The 16797-nt window shown below is 45.6% G+C and overlaps 1 protein-coding gene across 1 annotated transcript in view; it reads right to left on the bottom strand.

Moving 5' to 3' along the window:
• The window catches only part of ABLIM3 (actin binding LIM protein family member 3), a 143686-nt gene that overhangs the window by 79416 nt on the left and 47473 nt on the right, over positions 1–16797 (bottom strand). The window contains exon 3 of the mRNA XM_075543154.1: positions 4561–4698. Coding sequence (XP_075399269.1) covers positions 4561–4698 — 138 coding nt within the window. The remainder of the gene's footprint in view (positions 1–4560; positions 4699–16797) is intronic.

Raw genomic sequence — 16797 nt, 5'->3', positions numbered from 1 at the left:
ATCTGCTAGAATTTATGATGGAGCCTGGAATTGAAAACTTGTATGTTTCAATATTTGAAGAATATTCACTGATACTAACTCCTCAAATATTGTTACCATATCAATTTTCTCTATTATATAGCACTCTACTATAGAAGCACTATGCCACCAGATTTAACCTTGTACACACATGAAACTCTAATTAATTAATTCTCTATTTCATACTACTCTAATTACATACTAGCTCTAATTAATTATATACCTCTAGAACTCTATATATCAGGCCTCCTTATTCTATTATCCATAGATTAACTTTTTCTTTATTTTTATCATCTTTTCATAGTTGTGTGCTATATCTGTGTAATTTATTTTGGCTCAGTCTCCAGATTATTAATTATCTTTGCATCAATATCTAATCAATTTAATTTCATACTTTGGATTTCAAATTTTAAACACTATATATTTTTATTTCTATAATATTTTTGCTTTAAAATTCTATTTGCTAATTTTATCATGTTTTGCTTCTTGATCATATTTTCTAGCATCACTTACTTGTGTAAACTTGGCGAACATGTTTATTATATATGGTCAGAACATTTCAGGAAGAAGTTTTGGGGGTTCTAATTTTGGTCTTCATTGTTTCTGTAGATTTTTGCGCCATTGCGATTTCATTTAGTTGTTTACTGTAAGTTGCTCATTTTCCTAATAATTTTATTTTCTGTTGGAATTCTTTAAAACCTAGAGTAAATTCTATTTCATTCAAAGAGAATTAGTATGTTTCTTCCAATTGCCAAATGTGGGATCATTTTCTTTTAAATCCTCTGCCTAACTTTTTGTTGTTGCTGTCTACACATAAAAAATACACATAGGTATAGTGTCTGAATACATCTAAATAATTGATTATGGGCACACATTTTCATACAAGTTATATTCCCTCCCACCCAATGCCAAAGTTGAGACTGACATTTGCTGTTGCTCCAGCACGATTTATTAGTTATCTTCACACGGACAGTAAGATTTAGCCACGAGTCTCAGTTGTATACAGGGGTCTATTATTAGGCTTCTGCTTTGGTTCGGCTCCAGGTCATGCCTCCAGTTTTCTGCGACTCATGCAGTTATCCAGGTAAAAGACTGGAGTCTTCAGCGTTGAGTGTAAGCCACGGGATGAAAGCTGGCACGGTCATTTGCTCTAGGATCCCTGCTTTCCTTCTGGTTTTGACTCTCCAGGTGCCATCTTTCCTCCTCACCCCCCAGCTGCCGTCTCTTCATTCCAAATGCAATAGTGCGTGTTAGGAGAGTTGAAAAAGCGCAATTCATGGAGAATTTTATATTTTTCAAATGAGAAGGCTATTTAAGATAATTAATTTTCATACTGTTGGGTATAAAAATTCTCTGTTTTGTTTTACTTCTGTGGAATTTAATATCGAATATATTCCAGAAAAGAATGCCCTTCCCCCTCCTTTCTTATAAGCCTCTATTGAAAGAGATTATCCAACCTTTCTGAGGTAGATTGTGAAATGGCATGAACCTCTTTCTCCCTCAGCATCCTCACTTTTGAAATAAATTACTGACCATCAAAATGCAAAGCCCTTTCATTTCCCAATCGTCAGCCATCATCATTTCCCAATTGTCAGCTTGGCTACTAGACTTCTCCTGGTCAGTGAGCCGTTAACAAGCGTGACACACGCCAGAGATCAAAACACACGTGTTTATTGGGGCTTGTTCTCTTACAGGGTTGCTCTGAGCTGGCATCACCTCGATGGCAGTGAGTTTGGCTTGGGTTCTCTTGTTTCACTTGGACCCCTAAGATCATTATGAGAATGAATCCAAGCTAGCCTACTGGAGGATGACAAGCTATTTGGAGGCATCTAGGCCCCAAACCCACCAGTTGACTGATCAGCTAAAGGCCTAACATCAAGATGAGGCAGTAGAGACCATCAAGGCTAGCTCAGCCTGGACGGATTGCCCAGTCAAATCAGAGAATTATGAGCTAGATAAACTATTTTAAGCTATTTTGCCTCCTTTAAATAAAAGATAAATGGTATACTTCCTTAAAAATGTGATTTTGAGTTATAACCCAAACCTCTTTGTAATAATTTTATTGTCATCATCCTTTGTCTTCTTTCCCCCTAGTCCCTCAGTCTACAAACTGAGCATGTAGCGCAAGAAGCCGGACTAAATGAAGAACATGGCTTTCATGGTTAAAGAAGACTCAGTAACAACCTGTAACATGTAGGGGGCACACCTCTTGACATGAAGCATGTACCGTGGAAGACCAAAGACTGTACCCTTCAGGATTGCACCTCACAACTGGACCAATGAGCAACCACATGATAAATCGAGAGAAGATGGAAGTTGTCACAGATTTCATTTTACTGAGATCCGCAATCAATGCTCATGGAAGCAGCAGTGAAGAAGTCAAATATCATATTGCATCGGACACATTTTCTGTATGAAACCTTCTTTGAGTGTTAAAAATTGGTGGTGTTATTTTGAGGATGAAGGGGCATGTGACCAAAGCCATGGTCTTTTCAGTCACCTTGCATGCTTTCAAATTTGGGCAATAAACACGATAGAGTGACGAACAATGGATGACACATTTGCAATATGAAGATTGGCTATACCAGAGGCAAGTCAGAAGAACAAATACATATATCTCGGAAGAAGTACACCCGCCTAGAATGCCCCTGCGAAGTGAGGATGATGAGACTCACCTCATGTATTTTGGACATGCTATTGGAAAGGACTAGTTCCTGGAGATAGACATCATCATGTAGATAGTTGGTCAGTGAAAAGGAGGAAAACCTTCCCTAAGATGGATTGGCTTAGTGGTTGTAAGGCTGGACTCCCGCTTACTGGCAACTGTGTGATGCTACAGGCCCGGGCAACGCTTCATTATTACACACAGGATGGCTGTGGGTCAGAGCCAACTCAATGGCACTCAACAACAACAACAGCATCAATTTGAAGGACAGAAAAATAGCCACTCACCCATTTACCCCTATACGCATGCAAGTCAACTTACACCAAAGGGGCTTACAAATTCTCAATGTAAAATTTAAATCACAGCAATTAAAACCCTTCTTATGCATTCACACACAGATTAGGGGAGATGAATATGCAATTTATTTTCTCAGTGCAGAGCCCAGTGCCAAAGTAGTGCAGGATTTTCTCCATGACTGGGGAAGTCAATCTCCAATACGTGAAACAGAGGTTCTTAGAAGTAGCTACGGCTAGTAAAAGATCAGTTGACTTTAATTGACTTTAAATTCAATATCAGTTAATGGTGTGAAGGGGGTCTTCAGCAAGTCAATTCAATATTAGCTACATTCACAGGAACGTCTGAGGTATTTGATGGTACTTGAGAACTGTGATCTGCTCTGGGCACTGTGCGTTCGGAAGAGAGCTTGGAGAAGAAGATGGCAGGGGAATAACACAAGCAGGCATCATTTCAGACGAGGTCTCATTTACAGCACTGCCATATAATTTGGGGAAGTCTTGGCTAAAAATATCTGAAGGGCAGTAGTAGGACAAGACACACAAAGTACTTCTCAAACCTTCTGAGGGCAAATCTAGAACCAGCAGGTGGGAATTACAGCGTAGAGCGAGTATTTTCTAAGCCCACAGGGCAATCCAACATTAATGGCTGCTCTGTGGAGCAGGGAATTCTAGAGGAAGAGTTTAAGAAGTGGAAACCGAGAGGCATTGGTCAGGGAGATTGTGGGAGGGAGTGTTGCTGTGCCTGGGCCTGAAGGTCAGCTCTTTAGAGAGTCCCGCTGGCCTCCTGCTGCTACTGATCTTTAGGAACTCTTGGCTTGCTTGGGTATCTTAAAACAAACAAACAAACCAAAACAATAACTCACTACTATCGAGTCAATTCCAACTCAGAAACCCTATAGGACAGAGTAGAACTTCCCCCTGGGTTTCAAGGCTATAACTCTTTATGGGAACAGAAAACCTCATCATTTGCCTATGTCGTGGTTGATGGATTCATACAGCTGACCTTGTGGTTAGCAGCTAAAGTCATAACATAACCCACCATGCCACCAGGCTTTACATAAACCAGAGGGAAATGATAATGATTAGCGGTAACCCAACATCCATCCACATCTAAACTGCCAACCTTTACTGAAGTCAAGATGCATCTTTTCCCTTGTGAACCATAATCTTTGAGGATCGTCACACTGATACAGACTAGGTGCTCATCTGAAATTAGTAAAGCTATGGTATTGCCAAGATAGCATGCTCTCTCATTAGTCCTTAAGTTGATCTATCGACACAAGTCAGGTGTCTCTTTAGATGTAAAAGCTTGCAGGTCTCTGAGTCAAGGCCTGCCACTCAGAGATCACCAGACTTTGTCTCTCCATCAGTATCCCTGTGCTGACCTCACTCTAACCTCTCTCTTCACTTCACACTGCTTCAGGGAGAATTCCCATAAGAAGGGTCTGGGGGAATGTCTCTTCAGGGCTTTGTAGATGTCTCTACTGCTTGTGATTTTTTTCCTCCTGCCCCTGTGGCATGCCCTGGCATGAGAGCATGGCCAGCAATCGGAGAAGGTAGTTTGCAAAGGGGACCTCCTACCTTGACAGGTGAAACATCTGATGTGGAAGTGGTTGTTGTGGACACGAACAACTTCCCCTTTGCATGTGTCTCCACAGCGGTAGCACTGGATGACATTGGAGCTGCCCCGGGCAGTGTAAGGGTTCTGTTGATAAGGTACTGCAGAAAGAAACAAAGAGACGAGCATTCAGAAAGGCCCGATTTTTTAAAAATTATATCACAACCTATTGCCATCACCTTAGCTAAAGGAAATACCAGAAAGGTTGGGAATGATCAGCGAAGAACCAGTAATACATCAGCACGTGAAGCATGCACACTAAGACAGCATTCAGAGGTGAGTGGGATTCAGAGGTGAGTGCAGACCCTCCTTAGGCAGGCAGAAATGTATGAGTAGGCATAGTCCCTTTTTTGCAAAAACAGGGGAAATTTATGAATGAATAAAAATAAAAGCGGAAGTAGAATAGAGATCAAACTTCTCATTTTAAGGTAAATGATCCAGAAAGACCACTTCTTGGGTGATGTCTGGATCACCACCAGCCACAGGGACTCCGGATCTTGCCATTTCTCATGAGTCTCAAAGACATGGGTGGCTGGCCCTGTCTCCAATAAGCTTTTGAGTTGAGGAAGTATGGTCCTTTTCTGGGTCTCCATGTTTACATTTATAAAATGAGGAGGGTCGGTGGCAGCAGACTGTCTGTGAGGGGACAAGGAAGGGAGGCCCGTTGGTTAAAGACGGCTGGCTAGGGAAATGCACCTAAAGGACTGCGCTTGCAGGGCTTCTCCCCAGGAGGACAGTGAAAGGAAACAGAGGAAAGGTCCAGGAAGAAAAAGCATGGAGAAAAGCATAAACATAGGTGTGTACACATGTAAACACACGAATTCATAAAAATAGAGGCATTGGCCCATGCAGATGTTTATATGGCAATACCCTGAGGTGGTGGGTGGACTGTGGGCCTCTGCTCAAGCTCTCCCTCAATGCAAGAACACTTTGGTTCTAACCACCGGGCATTCTGTAATGCTCACCCTCCCAACATGATTGCTGAAGACAAAATGGGTGCATGAGCAAATGCGGTGAAGAAAGCAGATGGTGCCCAGCTATCAAAAGCTATGGTGGGGGTGGGGACGGAGGGAATGTCAAGTGTGGATAATGAAGAAAGAGGGGCTGGTGGAGATTATGAAGGGACTGAAGTGACAGGGGGTTTGAGTGAGGTGGTCAGCACGTGAAGATGCCCAAGAGATCGGTAACCCAGCGTGACACTCGAGAGAGAATTATTCCAATCCTTGGTTCTCACTCACATGTTAAGCACATGTCCAGAAACTTCAGCGTGCACCCTCTTACGAGAAGGCTTGCTTTTGTCCTGGCTATAGACAACCACCAGAGTGAAGGGAAATGGCTATCTATCACTTCTATACGTAGACACATTGCCACATTCTGAATAAATATATAAATGAGCCTCCATCACAGTGACGCACAGGACAGGGTAGAACCGTCCCTGTCAGTTTCCCAGACTGGAATTCTTTACTGGGTACAAAGCCCAATCTTTCTCCAACAGAAAGGCCGATAGTTTTGAACTGCAGATCACAGCCAAGCGTACCCACGATGCAAAACTTAGAGATCACCAAATTCAGGGGTCCTTCACCAGGTGTGGCAGTTGTTTTGTCTGTGAAAATTTAGATCTTTTCTTGCAGGCGCATAAAAAAGGCACACATCACACAAACAAACCCCCATGCTCTCTGCCTTTGATTCAACTCTGACTCATAGCAACCCTACGGAGCAGAATAGAACTGCCACTTTCGGAGGCTATAAAGCTCTGCAGGAGCAGAAAGCCTCCCTTTTCTTTCTTGAAGTGGCTGGTGGGTTTGAACTGCTGACCCATTCTGCCAGCAGGGTCCCTTGTGATTTGGGATTGTGTATACCACTTCCAACTGGAAACCTTGCAGGCCAAGATGTCGCATTGCCTTTCCCCTAACCCGGTAGCTAGGGATGTCGCAGCTGGTGTACGCATACTTCCTGGCAACGACTGAGCACTCTAAATTGCAACATTTGGTGAATGCGTGTGCCTCCTCCTAGTCTTCCTCGGATTGTCCACGATGTTTGCGGTATCCATGACTATCTTATTCACGCCCCCCCCCTTAAATATGAGGAACAGGCAGTGGATCTTCTAACTCCCACTTACAGGTCTCCCGAATGCTAAGTGTGATGGAGGGCAGCGAAATGGTTGCTTCCCTCTGAACCTGTTCTCCAGCTAACCTTGCCGTCCGGGGTGGGAGCATGACATCCTTCCCACAGGCTTTGTCTTACAAAGTTCAGGCCCACTCAACTCTGATTTTCCTGTCTTACATTGAAGACCCAAATTACATGTTGGCTAGTTAATGAAATCATTAACGAACGAGTTATTGGGGCATTGCATGTGATGACCCCCACAAGAATGGTTCAAAGCAGCCCTTCCTCATCCCACAGAATGTCCACGGAGGGTCTCTTTAGTCTTGCCTCCTCTATCTGATTGCAGCCCGACATCTCCTGGAAAATGCTTCCCTCTTACCGCTCCCCCTGGCTCCTGAGACAGGTGTGGGCCCTGCCTATGCACTGTGTAGTGATCTGCCATTTCCCAGGGAAACAAAAGCCGAGTCTGAAACTAAAATAAGAACGAAGAATATAATGATCACCATCAATGAAGGCTCTTGAAAGTATCCCACCATCCCTTCATGATAGCTGTACAATTTTTCATCAACCTTTTCTAATTAAAGAAAATCTTTTATTAGGGGCTCTTACAACTCTTCTCACAATCCACACATACATCCATTGTGTCAAGCACTTCTGTATATATGTTGCCATCATCAGTCCATCATTCTCAAAACATTTTCTTTCTACTTGAGCCCTTGGTATCAGCTCCTCATTCCAGCCCCCCCTCCACGTTCTCTCCACTCCCCCATGAACCCTTGATAATTTATAAATTACTATTATTTTGTCATATCTTACACATCCAACGTTTCCCTTCACCCTTCACTTTTCCAGTGTCTGTCTTTTCACCCTTCTCTTTTCCCTTCACTTCTCCTCTGTCTGTCCCCCAGGGAGGAGGTTATATGTAGATCCTTGTAATCTGTTCCCCCTTTCTCCCTCACCTTCCTTCCACCCTCCAGGTATCGCCACTCTCACCACTGGTCCTGAGGGGTTCATCTGTCCTGGACTCCCTGTGTTTCCGGTTCCTCTCTTTATCAGTGTACACCCTATGGTCTGGCCAGATTTGTAAGTAGAATTGGGATCATGATAGTGGTGTGTGTGTGGGGGGGGAGGGAGCATTCAAGAACTAGAGGAAAATTGTATGTTTCATCATTGCTACACTGCACCCTGACTGGCTCATCTCCTCCCCGAGACCCTTCTGCATGGGGATGTCCAATTGCCCACAAATGGGCCCTGGGTCCCCAGTCTACACTCCTCCTCATTCACAATGCTATAATTTTTTTTTTGGTCTTTGATGCCTGATACCTGATCCCTTCGACGCCTTGTGATCTCACAGGCTGATGTGCTTCTCCCATGTGGGTTTTATTGTTTCTCAGTTAGATGGCCACTTGTTTATCTTCAAGCCTATAGAATCCCAGATGCTATATCTTTTAACAGCGTGGCACCATCAGTTTTCTTCACCACATTTGCTTATGCACCCGCTTTGTCTTAAGCGATCATGTTAGGACAGGCTGGTGTGCTTCTTCCATGTGAGCTTTGTTGTTACTCAGCTAGATGGCCACCTGTTTATCTTCATACCTTTTCTAATTAACCCTGCCTTTTGTGCTCTATGGGGGCCCTGGTGGCATAGTGGTTACATGTTAGACTGCTAACTGAAAGGTCAGCAGTTCAAAACCACCAGCTATTATATGGGAGAAAGTTGAGGCTTTCTATTCCCGTAAAGAATTAGTCTTGGAAACCCACCGAGGCTGATACTGTTGCTCCAGCTAACCGTGCCATCTGGGATGCCCTGTCCTATAGGATTTCTCTGAATTGGAATCTATTCAATGCCAGTGAGTTTCTTTGCCTTTTTTGCATAAGAACCAGCTTCCAAGAACAATTTTGTTATAATCTTCAGCTTGCCTTTTCTGTGGAAACGGATTTGTGAAGATCTGTCCTCAGTCAGAATGTCGTCTTGGAGCCTCACAGATAAAAAGACCTAAAAATAATCTATCAAGGGTCACAAGGGTGTGGAGGGAGGGAGGAGTAAAAAGAGGAGCTGATACGTAGGGCTCAATAAAAAGTAAATGTCTAGAAAAAATGATGGCAATATTTGTACAAATATGCTCAATACGACTGATGTAAGAATTGTTATGAGTTGTAAGAGTTCCAATAAAATGATCTTTTAATTAAAAAATAAGGCTTAAGGATCAGAAGGAGAGGATGGAATGGGCAAAGAAGCGTCCTGGGACAGAGTGCTGACGGCCTAGCCACTGCTCCTCAGGACCAGGGTGCTGTGGGGTGATGTTGTAAACAGGCCCACCCAGAGACGCATGCGGTGCTGGTGGGAGTTCTTTCGGTCCCTGATGCAGACCCTGATGATGAACTTGCAGTAAGCACAGGCAGGGCAAGACCTTTCTTTCTTTCATTTTTAAAACCATTTTAAGAGGAGCTAACCAGACATCACATCGTTTCATAGTTTAGTCCCATCAAGCAGTACTGTACAAGTGCTACCATAGTCAGTCTGCAAACCGTTTCTTCCTTCCTGAATTCCTTGATATGAGCTCCCCGCCCCCTCTCCCACTCCCCCCACTGTACTGTCCAGGGACCCTAGTTCCGGTCGTTTCCTCTGTAGGTTCATCAATCCTGGGTTTCATATGAGGATTGCCGAAAACCAGGCAAACACCTGACAAGCATCCAAGGAGGGTACCCACAATGGCAAGACCCATCAGAGAGAACCCCCTTTCTGCTGTCAACAGGGGTGCTGTGGGGAAGGTTGGGGTGGGGGAGAAGGAGGGATGGCAAGAGAAGCTCACCTGAGATATGTCACATCTGCTCCAACCTGGGAGCCACCTCATTTCTGCTAAAACTTTGGAACTTCAGCTAATTGAATCAGGCACTTAATCTAACCGTGTGTGTGTGTGTGTGTGTGTGCGCGCGCGCGTGCACTTGTATGTGTGTGTGTGTGTATGTACAAGGAGCTTTGGTGACATCATGATTAAGCCCCCATTGCTAACCAAAAGATCTTTAGTTCAAATCTACTAGCCAGTCCATGAGAGCAAGTGAGGGCAGTTTGCTTTGGTAAAGGTCACAGACTTGGAAACACTACGGGGCGATTCCACTGTCTTACAGAGCTGCATCGAGTCGGAATCGAGTCCGTGGCAGTGGGTCTGGCTTGGTCTGGCAGGTGTGGACAAACACTCAGAAGATCAAAGCCACTGCCATCCAGTTGATGCCGACTCATCACAGCCCTGTAGGAGAGTGGTGATGGATCAGAGCAGTGTTAGACAGAGCAAAACTGCCCCATAGGATCTCCCGGGCGTAGTCGTTAGAGACTCACACTGCCACATCTTTCTCCCACACAAAGCTTGGTGGTGCCAACTGCTGGTTTTTCCACGAGCAAGCAAACCTTGAGACCCAGGGCTCCCTGGGCGTGCGTGGGCAGGGACGACAATTCTTGCCACCAATCCATTACCCACCTGAATCACTAAATTTTTATAGTTAATTTTCTGCCACTTAATATTTTCACTACATTTTTTTAACCTCAAAAAGTACTGGAGTTCAACCACATGTCTTCTGGGCAAATACTTTTAGATCCTAAATTGACTTACAACTGGATCTTTGAACTACCTTATATGTTAGGATCGGCCTGTCTTTGAGAAAAAATGCTTGGAGCTGTCGCAAGCCTCAAAGGACATTAGCTCTGCTTGCACATGAAACATCCACGAAGGTCCAAAGTTGGGATATGTGCATCTTGTGGAAGGCTGTTCACCGTGACTCCATCAATAACAGCCCTCCAAGAGAGAGTCCCAGGTGCTAGTCCTTAAGTAGTGGTGTCCGGTAGAACCTTCCGAGACGATGGAAGCAGGCTGTATTGACTAGGTGTTCTCTAAACTCACTGCCCCAGAGTCAAGGCCGACGCCCACGGACCCCCGAGACTGTAACTCGAGAAGCCTTGTCTTTCTCCTGCAGAGCTGCTGGGGGTTTCAAGGGCCAGTCTTTCTGTTAACAGCTCAGTGCCAGCCACTGAGCCCCCTGGACGCCTGTCTTCTATGTGCTCCCCCACTATAATAGTCACCAACCACACCGCTATGGGCACTTGAAACATGGTGAGTGACATAGAGAAGCGGAATTTTATATTTTGCTCAGATAACTTTAAATAGCCACTTATGGCCAGTGACTACTATACTAGGCAGTGTAGCTTTATCATTTTGAAAATGAAACACTCAGTATGGAGGCTGAGGGGAAAAAATGAAATCTGAATGAACCCCAGACTTTCCAAAATCAACCGTACAATTTAATTCCGGGATGCCACCAAAGATGTAAATAAATGATCCCTCTTATCCCCGAAGGCTTTTAAAGTTGTAAATGTTTTTTTAAATTGGCAAAAATTTTGCAGTTACACATATAGTCACCTCTCCTGAAGTTAATTTGAAAAAAAAAAATCAAACTCCCCTCCAAACAGACTATTAAATACTGATTTTAAAATGATCACACTTTCCGGAGGCACTGCAGACGGAATAGTTCTCATTCCGAGAATGAAAGCAGGCAACAGCAGCAGCAACAGAAGCAAACACAAACTGCCCCAGCATGAGTTGGCATCATAATTCTTAAGAAGTTAAAGACAATCAGCCTTCGAGAGGAACATTGACGGCTGACACGGTAAGACCTCTGTTACACGCGCGCACAACCTTCAGAACTCACGGGAAGATGCATCCCGATTCCACAACCAGATCCACACTCCTCGAGTGCCACGCAGGTCATTGAAGACTGCCGGAGTAGAACAGCGCAGCAGGTTGGGAGGGGTGACAGACTTTCTGAGACCCTACTACTGGCCCCTGACTCTTAGAGACCCCTACGCTTCAGGATCTGACCGCTGGGGCTTGTAGGGCTTTCACTGGCTGATTTTGTTGGATGGGATCACCAGGCCTTTCTTCCTTGCCTATCTTGGTCTAGAAGCTCCACTGAAAGCCTGGCACCACCTCAGGGACAGATAGGCCTCCACTGACAGGTGAGGGGTAACTCTGTGCCAGGTGTACTGGCCCGGGATTGAACTCATATCTCCCTCGTGGAAGGCGAGGATCACTAGGATGTATCAGGAAATACACTCATCATGAGCCTCTCCCCCTGCCCACGCTTCTTTCTGAGCAACAGCACTGGGGGAACCCAGGTTCCAATGGCCTCTGCTGTTACTTAGTTTTAAAATCTAACTTCTCTGGCCCCTATCCCTCCTTTGCCTGCCCCCACCACTCCCAATCACCCAAGAGACATTGGACTAGTTTGTAAATTCCCCCCAGTTAAAGAATAATTCTGCCACTGTGCATCCTTCTCCTCAACACACTCTTCTCTCTATTAACTGGTCCCACTTTCAAAATAGCCTTCGCTTTATGTTACCAGATTTATTAGTCTCCTTTAAAAGCAGATGCCATGCTTCCCATCTCAGAAACAACACAACCTAAGTTACATTCCTTTGACTGAGGTAGAGCCTGCACACCTTCACCTCTCTGTTACCCCTCCCCCCCACCAGGGTGACCTGACCTTGTAGATAAAACTGTCTCCACATTTAACAAATTCAAATCGTCTTTAAAAGGTAGTCGCCAAAGCAGGTGCATAAGCAAATGTGGTGAGGAAAGCTGATGGTGCCCGGCTATCAAAAGATATAGAATCTGGGGTCTTAAAGGCTTGAAGATAAGCAAGCGGCCATCTAGCTCAGAAGCAACAAAGCCCACATGGAAAAAGCACATCAGCCTGTGTGATCACAAGGTGACAAAGGAATCAGGTATCCGGCATCAAGGAACAAAAAATTATATCATTGTGAATGAGGGGGAGTGCAGAATGGGGACCCAGGGCCTATCTGTAGGCAACTGGACATCCCCTTACAGAAGGGTCTCGGGGAGGAGAGGAGCCAGTCAGGGTGCAGTATAGCACTGATGAAACATACAACTTTCCTCTAGTTCCTAAATGCTTTCTCCCCACCACTATCATGATCCCTATTCTACCTTACAAATCTGGCTAGACCAGAGGATGTACACTGGTACAAATAGGAACTGGAAACACAGGGAATCCAGGACAGATGAACCCTTCAAGACCAGTGGTGTGAGTGGTGATACCGGGAGGGTGGGGTGGAAATGGGGAACCGATCACAAGGATCTATATATAACCTCCTCCCTGGAGGATGAACAACAGAAAAGTGGGTGAAGAGAGACGTCGGATAGTATAAGACATGACAAAATAATAATAAATTATAAATTATCAAGGGTTCATGAGGGAGGGGCAGTGGGGAGGGAGGGGAAAATGAGGAGCTGATACCAAGGGCTCAAGTAGAAAGCAAATGTTTTGAGAATGATGATGGCAACAAATGTACAAATGTGCTTGACACAATGGATGGATGCATGGATTGTGATAAGAGTTGTACGAACCCCCAATAAAATGATTGAAAAAAAAAGTCGCACCTATGCTATGCGTGCGTATAATTAAGGGAGTGACAAAACTGACTTACAGACGACATCAAAACTGTGAATAATTGGCTGGAAGTGTCATAAAAACAGTGCAGTTTCCGGTTGCGAGGTGAAACATGAAGCGGAGAATCCAGGGGCTCAGCAATGGCTTGCAGCCGCCCAGGGGACCCGGCAAAGGGAACAGCGACCCAGAGCAGCAGCTGCCACTTGGCAGCCTCCCCCAGGCCCAGGCTTCATTAGAGCACAAAGGAGTCTGGGTGCACTCACAGCTCCCTTCTCTACGGGCCCAGGAGAGCCCGGTGTGGATCCAGGCACTTCACAGGGGGAGCAGGCTGCCTGGGACGGTTCAGGTGGGTTGTAGCCCAGAGTAGCTGGTACTTCCACGAGGCGGCACAAACAGTTAAGCTCTGGACTACTAATCGAGAGGGCGGCAGCTAGAGCCCACTCAGAGGTACCCTGGACCAGAGGCCTGGGGTCTGCTTCTAAAAGGTCACAGCAGATGTGAACTCCGAAGAACACAGTTCTACTCTGCTACACCGGGCTCCATGAGCCGGAGTGAGCCCTCACCACATGGCTAGTCAACTCTAAAAGGCCGTGGGGCTCGGTTTAGAGCAGAAACGTAGATCTTGACAATGACCTAGGGTGAGATCTCAGAGGCTTGGATCCTGGTTTTGAAGGGGGTGAACGGCACAAGTGTGGGCTCAGCAGTCAGGTGTCAGGCGGTGCGACCTGAGCACGTTACATAACCTCCGGGCCTCCCTTTCTTCGTCTCCAGAGTGGGAATGACCCACGGCACCGTGAGGATTCCATTACTGAAATGATATAAAAGCACGCAGCTTGCCCATCACTCAGACTCAATAAGTATTAGCAATAATTAATTTTGAAGCATCTCAAAAGCCAAGTATCCCAACCTTCAACCCAAGACAGCCACTCCTTCTAAATTATGTTTATCAGCTTGCCCTGGAGATTTGTGCCAACATTTCTCAACTCCATGTTTGGACAAGTCCAGTTTGCACAGAGGTTTCCAGTATTCCTCCCTGCTGACTGTGGTGAAGACAACAACAACAAGCAAAAAACAACCTTGGATTCAGGCCATTTGCCGCCTTAAGCAGTCCTTTCCCTCCCCCTGTCTCCGGAGTGCTCTTTGTTTCTGGGTGTCTGTGGGTTGCAGTGGTGGGTGGCTGATGGGCTCTGATATATCCTGCAGAGGAATGTGTGAATTGGGCGCTTCCTGATGTGGGAGCAAGAGGCTATGATCTAGGCTATCCTGGTGAGGAGTATTTTGGGCACATCTGCTGTTTCCAGGGGGACATGTGTGCTTGTTTTGGTTCCTGAGAACTCTGATGGGGAGATTGTGCCAGCCGCTCTCGGTCACCCCTAAGGGCTTTCACGTGCCAGCACACTGCGCAATTTCATCTGCAACCTGGAATCAGAAGGGCAGGGGGATTAGCCACACCCACGAGGTGGTAACCTAGGGAGTGTGTATCTCTGGCTTACCATGGTCCTCCCTGGGCCAGGCGTGTAAGGAAGAGCAAACAGACAAAGCAGCTGTCACAGAGCTGGTGCTCATGCCGGGAAACCCCACGTGCAGCCGAGCCGAGCTGTGCTCCACGGGTTTTCAAGGCTTTGACCTTCCAGAAGCAAATCACGGGGCCTCTAGTGGGTTTCTCATCAACCTATTGGTTCGTAGTTGGATGCTTAACCCATTGTACCACCAGGGGCTCCCATCTTGTAATAAGTGCTCTGGGAGTATTTGTTGAATGGATGAAAGAACAAATGAAACGGATCTTAGGGCCTCATTTAACGGATGAGCTAACCGAGGTCAGGCAGGGAGGAGGGATTCTCCCCAGTTCACACAGCAAGTTATAATTGCATGTGTCTAAAGGTATCAATTCTAGGGCAATGGATGAAAGAGAAGGTAAACTAGAGGGCCAGGCTGGGACTGCGGCTTAGGGTCATGAAAAGGGACTGGTGGTGGGCTTCACCAAGACTTGACGTTGTTACAAGTCATTCTGACTCACAGTGATTCCAACAGAACACTGTGCTATCTCGGGGTGGTGTGTTCTGGGGACACTGGCTCTGTCCCAAGGGAAGCGTTTGCTTATTTATGGTCCTGAGTCATCCTTACAATCCCTGCTGGGCTTGAGTCAGCTACTGTGGTCATTGTGTCAATTCCTCTTCTAGAGGGTCTTCCTCGTTTTGGCCGAACCTCCACTTTACCAAGCATGATGTCCAGGGACTGGGCTCTCCTGACCACATGTCCAAAGCAGGGGAGACAAAGTTTAGTCATCCTGGCTTCAAGGAGCACTCAGACTACGCTTCTTCCAACAGTACTCTTTGTCAACAACATACTGTAAATGCCTCAGGTCTTCTGCCGTCTTCCTTTTCTTTTAATCGTTTTATTAGGGGCTCGTGCAACTCTTATCACAATCCATACATACATCAATTGTGTACACCACATGTGTACATTTATTGCCCTCATCATTTCTCAACACATTTGCTCTCCACCTAAGGCCCTGGCATCAGCTCCTCATTTTCTCCCCTCCCTCCCTGCCTCCCCCTCCCTCATGAACCCTTGATAATTTATAAATTATTATTTTGTCATATCTTGCCCTGTCTGATGTCTCCCGTCACCCACTTTTCTGTTGTATGCCCCCCCCCCCAGGGAGGAGGTCACATGTAGATCCTTGTAATTGGTTCCCTCTTTCCAACCCACTCTCCCTCTACCCTCCCAGTATCACCACTCACACCATGGTCCTGAAGGGATCATCCACCTTGGATTCCCCGTGTTTTCAGTTCCCATCTGCACCAGTGTACCTCCTCTGGTCTAGCCAGATTTGTAAGGTAGAATTGGGATTATGATAGTGGGGAAGGATGAAGCATTTAGGAACTAGAGGAAAGTTGTATGTTTCATCATTGCTATATCACACCCTGACTGGTTCATCTCCTCCCGGAGACCCTTCTGTAAGGGGATGTCCAGTGGCCTACAAATGGGCTTTGGGTCTCCACTCCACACTTCCCTCCTCATATACAATGATAAGATTTTTTGTTCTGATAATGCTTGATACCTGATCCCTTCGACACCTTGTGATCACACAGGCTGGTGTGCTTCTTCCATGTGGGCTTGGTTGCTTCTGAGCTAGATGGCAGCTTGTTTACCTTCAAACCTTTAAGACCCCGGATGCTATATCTTATGATAGCCAGGCACCATCAGCTTTCTTCACCACATTTGCCTATTCACCCGCTTTGTCTTCAGTGGTTGTGTCCAGAAGGTGAGCATCATAGAATGCCAATTTAATAGAAGAAAGTATTCTTGCATTGAGGGAGTACTTGAGTGGAGGCCCAATGTCCTTCTGCTGCTTTAATACTAAACCTATAAATATATGCACATAGATCTACTTCCCTATCCTCACATATAAATATATTTACATATGTACATGCCTTTATTTAGACCTCTATAAATGCCCTTTGCCTCCTAGTTCTTTCCTCTATTTCCCTTGACTTTCCTCTTGTCCCACAATCATGCTCAGTCTTCATTTGGGATTCAGTAGTTCTTCTTGACTACATTGCTCTTGGTCACGCCCTATCAGGCCTCCCACACCCTCCTCACTACCGATTTGGATCACTTGTTGTTCCCTT

This window comes from Tenrec ecaudatus, chromosome 2 (assembly GCF_050624435.1).
Source record: "Tenrec ecaudatus isolate mTenEca1 chromosome 2, mTenEca1.hap1, whole genome shotgun sequence".
NCBI lineage: Eukaryota > Metazoa > Chordata > Mammalia > Afrosoricida > Tenrecidae > Tenrec > Tenrec ecaudatus.
The sequence above is the reverse complement of the archived record's forward strand: the minus strand, read 5'-3'. Positions and strand labels throughout refer to the sequence as shown.